The 10,657-nt window shown below is 27.4% G+C and overlaps 7 protein-coding genes across 7 annotated transcripts, besides 3 other annotated features; 5 read left to right on the top strand and 2 right to left on the bottom strand.

The window, feature by feature from the left end:
- Positions 1-648: 648 nt before the first annotated feature.
- On the bottom strand, positions 649-2,115 carry CMU_013170 (dolichyl-diphosphooligosaccharide--protein glycotransferase, putative; the record flags this gene model as incomplete). The annotated part of the gene is made up of 1 exon (XM_002140955.1): positions 649-2,115. The coding sequence occupies one exon, from the start codon at positions 2,113-2,115 to the stop codon at positions 649-651; it is 1,467 nt and encodes a 488-aa protein (XP_002140991.1).
- Positions 1,802-1,824: a sequence feature (AT_rich).
- Positions 2,116-2,411: 296 nt separating the features above from the next.
- Positions 2,412-2,497: a sequence feature (AT_rich).
- Positions 2,498-2,643: 146 nt separating this feature from the next.
- Positions 2,644-2,664: a sequence feature (AT_rich).
- CMU_013160 (peptidyl-prolyl cis-trans isomerase, cyclophilin-type family protein) lies at positions 2,663-3,172 on the top strand (the record flags this gene model as incomplete). The annotated part of the gene is made up of 1 exon (XM_002140954.1): positions 2,663-3,172. The coding sequence occupies one exon, from the start codon at positions 2,663-2,665 to the stop codon at positions 3,170-3,172; it is 510 nt and encodes a 169-aa protein (XP_002140990.1).
- Positions 3,173-3,456: 284 nt separating this feature from the next.
- On the top strand, positions 3,457-3,939 carry CMU_013150 (uncharacterized protein; the record flags this gene model as incomplete). Its single annotated transcript, XM_002140953.1, has 1 exon — positions 3,457-3,939. One exon carries the CDS (start codon positions 3,457-3,459, stop codon positions 3,937-3,939), a length of 483 nt encoding a protein of 160 aa, XP_002140989.1.
- A 388-nt stretch (positions 3,940-4,327) lies between these two features.
- CMU_013140 (uncharacterized protein) lies at positions 4,328-5,407 on the top strand (the record flags this gene model as incomplete). The annotated part of the gene is made up of 1 exon (XM_002140952.1): positions 4,328-5,407. The coding sequence occupies one exon, from the start codon at positions 4,328-4,330 to the stop codon at positions 5,405-5,407; it is 1,080 nt and encodes a 359-aa protein (XP_002140988.1).
- A 340-nt stretch (positions 5,408-5,747) lies between these two features.
- CMU_013130 (Tim10/DDP zinc finger domain-containing protein) lies at positions 5,748-6,101 on the top strand (the record flags this gene model as incomplete). The annotated part of the gene is made up of 2 exons (XM_002140951.1): positions 5,748-5,825; positions 5,916-6,101. 2 exons carry the CDS (start codon positions 5,748-5,750, stop codon positions 6,099-6,101), a joined length of 264 nt encoding a protein of 87 aa, XP_002140987.1.
- Positions 6,102-6,304: 203 nt separating this feature from the next.
- Positions 6,305-6,610, top strand: CMU_013120 (uncharacterized protein; the record flags this gene model as incomplete). Its single annotated transcript, XM_002140950.1, has 1 exon — positions 6,305-6,610. The coding sequence occupies one exon, from the start codon at positions 6,305-6,307 to the stop codon at positions 6,608-6,610; it is 306 nt and encodes a 101-aa protein (XP_002140986.1).
- Positions 6,611-6,927: 317 nt separating this feature from the next.
- On the bottom strand, positions 6,928-10,653 carry CMU_013110 (uncharacterized protein; the record flags this gene model as incomplete). The annotated part of the gene is made up of 1 exon (XM_002140949.1): positions 6,928-10,653. The coding sequence occupies one exon, from the start codon at positions 10,651-10,653 to the stop codon at positions 6,928-6,930; it is 3,726 nt and encodes a 1,241-aa protein (XP_002140985.1).
- Between the last annotated feature and the right edge of the window lie 4 nt (positions 10,654-10,657).

Below are 10,657 nucleotides of genomic sequence, written 5' to 3'. Positions count from 1 at the left end.
GAGAGAATTATAAGGGAGTATTCTACATAATATTTGAAGAAAATTTAACAATGCAAACAGCGGGATTACAAATTAAATTTAGTTTATATTATTAAGAAGTTTCAATATAAAATTTTGTTAGATTACCTATTAAGTAATAGTGAGATTAAGGAGTAGCTCCTAATGAATGCGATATCAAGCTTCTGAACAAGATGCATCATACCCACATTTATATACTACTTCCCGTGTTTTGTATTATTTTCATCTATAAATATAGCAATCAGAATAAAAGTTATAAGGAAAACCATTATAGATATGAAAAAAAATGCTAAATAAGATGATAGCCTTAATGGTGAAATAATGAATGTCTATATTAAAATTGATAAATATTACTTTAGTGAAATAATAAAAACATTGAAAAGGTATCCAGAAACTTACAGACAATTCAATATTACCATAAAAAATAGGTGTCACTATGAAAATAAATGTAATATATGTAAATAATAGACCTGCCAAAGTTAGCAAAAAAAGTCCTCTACCCTGACTCATAAAATCCCATATATTTAACTTTTATTCCGGGGACTATACCCCCCTTCCCTTCCTTTAAATACAAGTATCAAGACATCTTAGCGGTAAAACTTAGTGATTAAGACCTTGCTATTTGTAGATCTAGTCTAATTTAGATTTCTTACTATTATCAATAACAAATACAAATATTATCACAAAAAATATGAATAGAGTGAGAGTAAGTAGAAAACTTGTATAAAATGGATATGCTGATATAAGTAATCTCTGATTCTGATCATGTCTGAAACTCCTAATTGTAACTAAAGATTCATAGAGAATATAATTATAACCAATCCTCTTGTGATTTATAACAAATTTATAAATACCAAAAACTTCAGGGAGTTTGATATTAGTATGAAAAGTAGCATGACTTATATCTCCATCACCTTTATGTTGAAGACCAATTCTAATATAAGGATTTAACATCGTCAATTCTAATTGAATATCATTATAAGGGTATGGTTCCCATTTATCATTGATATTATGATAAAATTCAGCAGAGAAATTTATAAAATCTTCAACAGTATATTCAACATCAGCATCTTTACGATCACTATAGCGAGATATTGGCCTTGAGTTAGATATATCCTCAATCTTGTGACTTTGAATATTACTCAATTTAATAAGGCCACGCTTTTGGAATGTCCAAGATGCTATATCATTACAAAATAATTGATTATTACCATTTATCATGTATCTATCATTACTACATAAATATCCATCACCTGAAAATGTTACTCTTGCACCATTCCTTGCTTGCATTGATACAACTAAACCTATTTCATTATTACCACTTGAGTACAATAAATTTCCCAATAATTTATTATTTCTAGTTGCAGAATTAGTCAAAAATGCCATTGTAGTGTCAGTTGCTCTTAATAATGGGAATGATAAAGGAGTTAAATAAGATTTTATTGCAAATCCAATACCACAATAAGTAATTTCTTTACCATTACAAGTATCAGGAGAAAAAATAGCCTTAGAATCTAAGCAGTTAGGTGAAGAGATACAATTTTGGTTATATTCATTCGATTGATTCCCAACTATATCAATTAAATAACTATTAGAAGGATGAAATTCTATCTCAGCACATTCTTTAGCAAATCTTCTTATCATAGGAGTTGGAATTATTGAATTAGATTTATCTGAAGTATCAGTAAATACTAAAATATTATTTCCATTATCAACAAAGTCTAGTAAATGTTTTAATAAATTCATTGAAAAAGTCGACTTATATTCAGGTTCAATTAAATCGAAAATAATAATATTATTATATTTCATTTTACCATATAAGTCTAGTTTGATGTCTTGAGGTCTAGACTTTGTAGTTAATGACTGAAAAGTTATATTGTGACCTTTATATCTTAGCTCCTTAAAGAAATCAGAAAATCTATGTTCAATTTTCTCTATATTATCTACATTAGTAAGAACAAGTAATGGAAGTTCAGATAAGTCAGTATTAAATTCAGTTCTTGGTTGTTCATCCAATGCTCCAGAACCACACTTAACTTTAGAGATCATAAAAGATGCAAATATTATAATTTTAATGGCTGAAAATACCTTCTTCATTAGAATATTTATCTTTACTTGAGACAATTTCTATATTTCTTAATTCCAATAATAATAAATGATAGTAGAAACTTAAAAAAAGGGGGGGGATGTAAGCGCATCATCATTTTGATTAATATATACAGTAAACCAGTACTAAGTTATATGCGGTATCTTATCTAATTTTGAAAGAGAAATTTAAACTCTAAAAACTTGTAATACACTGATAGACTTGATGATATTACTAAATATGTTAACTATATAGTTGAATATCCATAATTATTATCTTTATAACTTTATTATTCATCATATTAAGCTTATATTTTCTAATATAATAATAAAAAAGAAAAGCAGTAAAATTTTGAATTTAAGATATATAATAAATATAGACAAATTAATATATCCTATTAGATTTCTGGAAGTAACCTTAAATCTATATGAACAAAGAATTGTTACTTAGTCAATAAAAAGATGGATGATATAACAAACCATTTTGTTCATAGCGCCGTGTGGCTTGGGTTTCTTATGATGATCCTATTTGGTTTAAACTTTTTTTTTTTTAAATAAAATGTCAGTGCGCATTATTACAAATTTAGGAGATTTAAAATTTGAATTATATTGTTCACAATGCCCAAAAACATGTAAAAATTTTTTAGCATTATGTGCTAGTGAATATTATAATAATACGATATTTCACAAAAATATAAAAGGGTTTGCTATTCAAGGAGGAGATCCTACAGGGAGTGGAAAAGGTGGTGAAAGTATATATGGTAAGTATTTTGAAGATGAATTTGATTCTAATTTAAAACATGATAGACGAGGTATCCTCTCAATGGCTAGTAAGGGATTTAGTAAGAAACCAAACACTAATGGATCTCAATTTTTTATAACATATTCGAAACAACCACATTTAAACGGTGAATTTGTTGTATTTGGAAGACTTATTGATGGTTTTGATACTTTAGATAAAATAGAAAGATGTGCAGTAGACGACAAATTTAAGCCTATTGAAGATATCATTATAAAAGATATTATTATCCATGCAAATCCTATAGCTGAAGCAGAAATAATAGATTAGAAATTGCTAAAATATTAAGTTCTGTAGTATTATTCTTATTAAGATATTATATAATGATTGTTTTTAATGCCTTATTAGGGTAATTTTACATTAATGCACTAAATTTCCTTAAAATCCCAGCTCAATTCTTTAAATCATTTACAAGCGGTCTTAGTCCTTATTTTCCTTTCCTCCCTTTCATCCCCCCCTCCATTTTCCTTCAAAAGTAGAGATTCTTGTTAGGAGCATGCTACTTGATTATTATGCAGAAGAGATAGAACAATAATAAAGTGGGAAATAAAAAAATGGATATTGAAGATTATAAAGAAATATCTAAAGAGAAGGTTGAATTAGTTCCACTAAGTAAGATTTTAAAGCTCATAAAATATACAACAGACTCAAAGTTCTCAAAAGATTCAGTTAGTGGGATTCAGTTAAGTATATCTCACTTTATTTCTGAATTAGTTAAAGAGTCTGAAAAGCATGCTAGGATTCGTACAAAGAAACATAACAAGCATATAACTGTAACTATTCAAAAAGAAGATATAATAGCTGCACTACAACGTGGTGGAAATAAATATCACTTTATAAATTCATCTATGGAATTTTTAGATGACAATAATTGGATAGGGATGCCAAATGAAAATAGTGACGATAAAGAAAATATAGAAATAGATTCTTTTAGTTCTGAAAATGATAATGCCCAAACAAAATTTTCCAATAAGTCAAGTAATAAATTAAATATGTCAGGATGTAATTCGATCTTAAATTACTTTAAGTTAAAATGAGACTATTGGATATTAATATGATCTAAATCTTATAAATACAGCGAATATTTTTTTCATTATAGATTTTAATAGAAAGATGTTTAATATAGCGCCATATTTACCGCCAGTATGAAGACTGCTAATGCTAGCTGTAACTATTAGAAATATCGTGTTATAATATGGAAAAAAATATTATTCTGTAAATATCAGTGCATAATACCCAGGTACTGGATCTTCTTATACAAGATATTGAAAAGTCTAAATTTATCATCTTTAGAAATCCTGTGGGTTCCTTCATATACTAGTATAATTAAAGACCTGGATCATCTTCTTTTATTCCTATTAATTGCTCATAGACTATCCTAATATAATTTTGTATATAATTGTCATTTTAGTATTTGTTATTAGTATGTCGGAGTCACTTGAGCAATTTATGGAAGATATATCCCTACTATCTGGCTGGATCTTGCGAAACCTTTCACTAATGAGAGAAGTAGACAAAAAAAGTAATGATCTCGGTAAGAAGCTGGAAGAAAAGTGCAAAATATATTTAGAAACTACTATACAACCTGAGGCTTCTGGAGATACTCCATGTTCAAATGAAAATGACGATCCGAGACTTTTGGAAATATTGGAGATGCAAAGAGAACAAAAGAGATTATTAAAAGAGAAGATTGCTATATCAGATCAGAGTTTACACTTTATTAGACATGATGGGGAAATTTTAAAAAGACATTACGAACTATTAAGGGAAACATTAACAGAAGATCTAATAAATAATGACAATGATTCAATTGTAACTAATAATTCGGGTAGATTAAGTGCACCTAGTGGTTCAATGTTTAAAAATACTTCAAATAAACATAATAATACTGTCTCCTCACTATCTGGTAGTAATCTTGTTAAAAGAGATAGTTCTATGTTATCTGGAAATAATTCGGCCTTTGGAAATAGTACATGGTCTTCTTCAAGAGTTCAAAGTACTGATATTCATTTAAATCCATATTCAACATCTCCTGGAAATATTAATGATATATCTAATAAGGCATCAAGGAAACGGAGAGCATCAACACCAGTATTAAATTCATACCTAGGAACTTGTGATACAACTAACAATAATACTATACAGTTAGAATTGCAAGATACATCTCAAAATGAGAAGGAAGAACAAGATCTTGTTACTAGTAAAGAACAATTAAATACTAATGTCCTATGTACAATATGTGGAGGGCCTGAGATACTCAATTGTAATAATTTAATTACAGCATGTTCTAGTTGTAATTGCTTAATTCACACAACATGTTGTTGGTCATTAAAACCACTATTATGTAGGAAGTGTTATAAAGCAAATTCTATGAATCCTTCTAATGATGGTACCTACAACATTCTTGGTATATCTTCATCTATAGAGGATACTATTTCAGCAATAAATGGCAACTCCAGATCTGAGAATATTAAAACTGTTAAGAATTCTAGAAAGAAGCAGTAAAGAAGAATTATTACTTTTCATGTATTGGTTAATAATGTGATCATTTTACTTACTAATATAATGGATATACTATTATTCATAATTCTCTAATTTTTTTCTTAGATTTATACTATTGTCTTTAATTGTAGATATATATAAACTTATTCTAATTATATCACTATTTAAACACTTTTTATAATTTAGAAGTATTTAAAGATATCAATGAATTATTCTATATCTATCTATAAGTTATATTTCTTCTTGTAAAAATTTAAATATATCTGATACCCAGTAAATTTAACTGGTAGCGCTAAGTATTCTTGTGAAATACATCAAAGTAAGTCAGAAATTCTATGTAGAAATGGAAAATAGCATTTTATTAGATAAATTGTCTGATAAGGATAAAGAAGAAGTTTTAAATAAGTTATCTGAATTAGAGGTAAGTTCACTAGATTTCTAAGAGAGCAAATTCACTAGACTTTACTATAAAATTACATTATCTAAAATCTTAACAATCCTCTTTATATAGATTCAAGATTCTATGAATACATATAATGGCTTGGTACAACGTTGTTTCAATGAATGTATAACAATACTTAGAAGTAAAAACCTTGATAATAATGAGAAGACATGTGTTAACTCTTGTGTTGCTAAGTTTATGAATTTCTCTCGACGGATAGGTCTGCGTTTTGCAGAGAAGAGTCAATCTACGTAATATTTGTAATTAAAATAAAATAAGAGCCAAACTCTACATAATGTTAAATTAAAAACATAACAAAATCTTCATTAGTACTTTGATTCTGACCGCTTAAAGAATATACACGTGGCATTAAATACTTGATAAATGTTATGCCCCTCCCTTTATTTCTCTTTATACTTTTCCGATTTATGCAATAATACTTGAAATAAATCTAAATAATGGCAGTGGTATCTTATTCAAGATTTTTAGATAGTGCAATAATGGGATTATTCACAATTTGCTTATCGGGATTAACTCTATATCTGTTTGGAGAGTTTTGGGGTTTGTGCCAAACTCCTCCATTATCAAAGTGGAGCATTGGTCGTGTAATGTCTACACTATTTCCTTTCAAACGATCTTTTGATGTCAACTTGACACATATCCTTCTATTTACAATTATCATTTGTCTATTAAGCTTAAGACCCATGGAAGATCCCAACTATCACCAATCTTCAAGCTCCAATAGAGGAGATAAGAGAGAATAGAGATTAAGTTCGATTTTATCTGTGAAACTGTTACTTTTTATCTGAATATTTTAAACTTTACCTACAAGTTGTTTGTAATCTCGTATTTTCATTAAAGTAGTTGTATTAAAGAGTATACTTAAATCATAGATTATCACACTTTTTTAATTTGTTGTATTTATTCTTTAGACTGAACATAATAGACTGGATTAGATTACATAATTAATAGATCCTAGTAGATACTTTAACTGCTGATTTTTAACTCCACTAGTACTAATTCTGAACATTTATATTATGTGGTATGATTAAATTAAAAGTTATTAAAGGACTTCTAATATTTATGGAGCATAATAAACCCAATTATAAATTAAAGATTGGGCTGCAAAATACATAGATGCAACAAGACATATAGGTTCTGATTCTCTATTGTATTTACTATTTTGATGATTTTGCAAACCATAATGCCCCGTCAATTCGTCCCAAAATGTTTCAAATGCAGTTAAATCAATACCAATTAGTGAAGTTTTCATTATGTTTATTAGCTGTCTCTTATCACTTTTATTGAAATAGTTTTTAATAACTCTATTTTCTACATACTTTCTCGAAGATTTATTATTACTAAAATTTATACTCTGAAGTTGTTCTATGAGATCATACAGGATAGAAGTGATACCTGACTCCATTATTTTTTGACCTGAATAAAAAATTGAATTTCTTAAAAAATCATCTATATAATCTTTTGCATTGGGTGGTATAAATAAGCTAGTAATATAATTCTGATATATACATCCAGGTGTAACTTCATCTATATATAAATCTTCAATAGAAATATTTAATTGTTCTTCATAAAGTGTAGGGTTTCTCTTAAATTCCTTATTACATAACAATTCTTTTCTAATAGCAGCATGACAAGATCCTATTCTACTACCTTTCTTACATGAATTTGGGAATATTTTAATAATCTCTTTATAAATTGGATCATATTCAAAAGCACATCTCTTAAAATTCTTTTGCTTAGCATTGGACTTATATTTTAGAGGTTTATTGATAACCTTCATAGCTGGATATATTTCATCACAATTCTTGTAAAAATAACTTTCACAATCTAAAACTAAATCTCTAATTGTTGATTCCAGTTTAATTATACTATTCTTTACTAGCTTCAAATAACTTTTAAGAAGAATATTATTAGTAATAGATGATATACCAATTACATAAGAATGAGAATTTTTGCCATTTTCTGTAGTCATTAACAATGTAGGTAGTAAATTTCGTTCTGGTTTTATAGCCCTTTGTATAGAAGGGTTGAAACCAATTGATTGGTAATAAGTGATACCTTTTTCGGTTAACATTGAATGCAATAAATAATTGTTTGTGTTAATGTCAATAGCCCCGTCAGATAACCATATTTTATCAAACCCAAACATTTTACATATACCAATAGCAATTTTAACAGCTGTTTTGCCTGAAAGTGGTAAATGAATTTTACGATATTCCTCTCCTAGATATGAAATTACACAAAAAGGTGAATTATAGCCATCTTTAACAAATTCTATGCCTATTATACGAGTATTTGGAACTATAACAGTTAATTTCGATGAATCAGAGCTTGAATCTATCATATTTCCTAACAAAACAGAGTCATAGTCATCACTGTCATAATCAAACTCACTATATTCTGTTAATATAATATTTTTAGGGTCAAAAACTTTGAATTTAATTTCCAAAGAGTTAGGATTGTACATTATTTCACACAATTCACTACCAAACCAATAGCTCATTTGAGATATAGGCCATTTATATTTGGAGCATACGAACGAAAAATTCTGGGGACCATGAGCAATATTCGTAGGAACATCTTTCACAAATATTCTAGGAGTTAGTTGTCTTGAAATGTTCGGTAAATCTTCAGAGTATGAATTAAATAATTTATTATATGCCAACTCAATTTTATTAACTTCTTCTGAGGAAATTTTTTTGGGAGAAATAGAGATATCTAGCGCAGGGATATAAAATGAAGGACACTTTGATTTATATAATACATCTTTATCTATTATATTTTCTGAATATAAAAAAGATTGACTATATAAGGTATTATTAGAATTGTTGATTATGTTTATCAAATCTTTATAAAATACTGTATAAGGAATATAGTGCATAGATTTCCTTAAATATGAATCATTTAATATATCATTTGTACTTTTTCTTTCTTTATTATATCCCAAATCATTGTTAGAAAATATTTTATCCATAAACTTTAGCTTATCTTGAAATAGATTTTTAGAATAATAATCTGTAAATTCAATATTACTTAAATCCCCATATTTTGATATACTGTGTTCCTTATTAGTTTTAGTATCACTTATACTAATACTAGAGTTTCTTGTTTGTACATTATTTTGTTTCTGAGTACTTAAATATGTTTTAAACCACTTTCGAAAATCCTTAAAACTTTCATCAGGATTACCATAATTCTCGCTCTCTAAATTTCCATCAACTATTCGAACAAACAAAGTAGACATAATTTCTATAAATTCAGAATATTTGTGAATCAAACAGTTACTTACAGACCCAAAATATTGATTCCAAAAATAATGAGAAGGTAAGGGATCTACTTGCAACATTGCAAACATCTTTATTATTTCTTCTATATTAGGAGTATTGTCTTGACTTATAAATCTTTCATGCTTAGTACTGACATCATATTGTAGCCAATTACTTTTTATTTCATTTGTAATTAGTGAAAATTTAGATAATAATTCAGTAATATAGCTCTCTAAATATCTTCTGCTAGAAGAGCCAATTATATCTTGATATAAATTTTTTAAAAGTTTTATGAATGATTTAGGGAGACTTTTTTCTTTAATTCCTCTTCTGATTTCACTTAGACATCTTCCCAAACTTTTCTCCAAATTTTTTCCTTTTATACAGACCTGCCTGCCATCTTTATCTACAATGTAAGATAAATTTTTGTATTCTAAACTCAAAAATTTATATCTTTCATTTGATGGACAATATAATGAGTCTATTTGACTAAAATCATCTTTATAGAAGACAGTTAAATTAGATAATTTATCAAAAACTTCCATTGAAATGTCGAAAAGTTCCATTTGATTCATTGTAAAACCTTCAAAATATAATTTATTACTAGCTTCTAAAAATTTCCTTTTTTTCTCATGATATACTACTGGGTTATAAGGCTGGAAAGTAGCCTTTACATTTAACAGTTCACCCTGTTCCCTGAATTTAAATAACTGGGTAATCATACTTGCATAATAACTTCTATTTACATATTTCGTGTAAATATAAGAAAAATCAGTTTTTCTATTTGACTTTGAGTTATAAATATAGCGAGCTAATGGCCTTAAACCAAGAGATATATAAGAAGTTGAATGATTGTACTCTATAAATTCAGGTAAAGGAGAGGGCGTAGTGGCATATTGTTCATAAAACCCAAATATTGTGCATAAATTTAGTAAGACCTTCATTGCATTATAACTATGCCATGATAATATATCAAAATACCTTGAATAAACTAAATTTGGATACACTTTACATCTTCCTTTAGAATATAGTTGACTATCTGATACTTCAAATTCAACAATAAATGATAATAAGGAACAAGAGTCCGATGTATTTGCTAATTTATATGTAGGAATACATCTTACTAGACCCTCTTTATTTTTCATTTTATCAAATGGTGGAATTTCAGTGTCTCTAATTATCATATTAGTCAAACTTACTCCATATTGAATATTGCAACATGTGAAATATGCATCAACCATAGTAGATTTGTCAGAATAATTATTTGTACATTCTATATTGTGTAATAAAAATGAAAATGAATTAGATTCATTTTTTGAAAGTATTTCCATAATATCATACACTGAAAATTTCGAATATAAATGGCCATATATATCGCCTGCCCTTCTAATATTTTGTAATTCTGATGCTTCAAATTCAAATGGTGTACAGTAAACAGCATCTAAAAGTAAGTATATATATAAATACAAAGTATAATGAATTATCTTTCGTAAGTTCAATATATATATATATGTATTCATTTTA

This window comes from Cryptosporidium muris, genomic scaffold, assembly GCF_000006515.1.
Source record: "Cryptosporidium muris RN66 scf_1106632373475 genomic scaffold, whole genome shotgun sequence".
Classification (NCBI taxonomy): Eukaryota; Apicomplexa; class Conoidasida; order Eucoccidiorida; family Cryptosporidiidae; genus Cryptosporidium; species Cryptosporidium muris.
The sequence above is the reverse complement of the archived record's forward strand: the minus strand, read 5'-3'. Positions and strand labels throughout refer to the sequence as shown.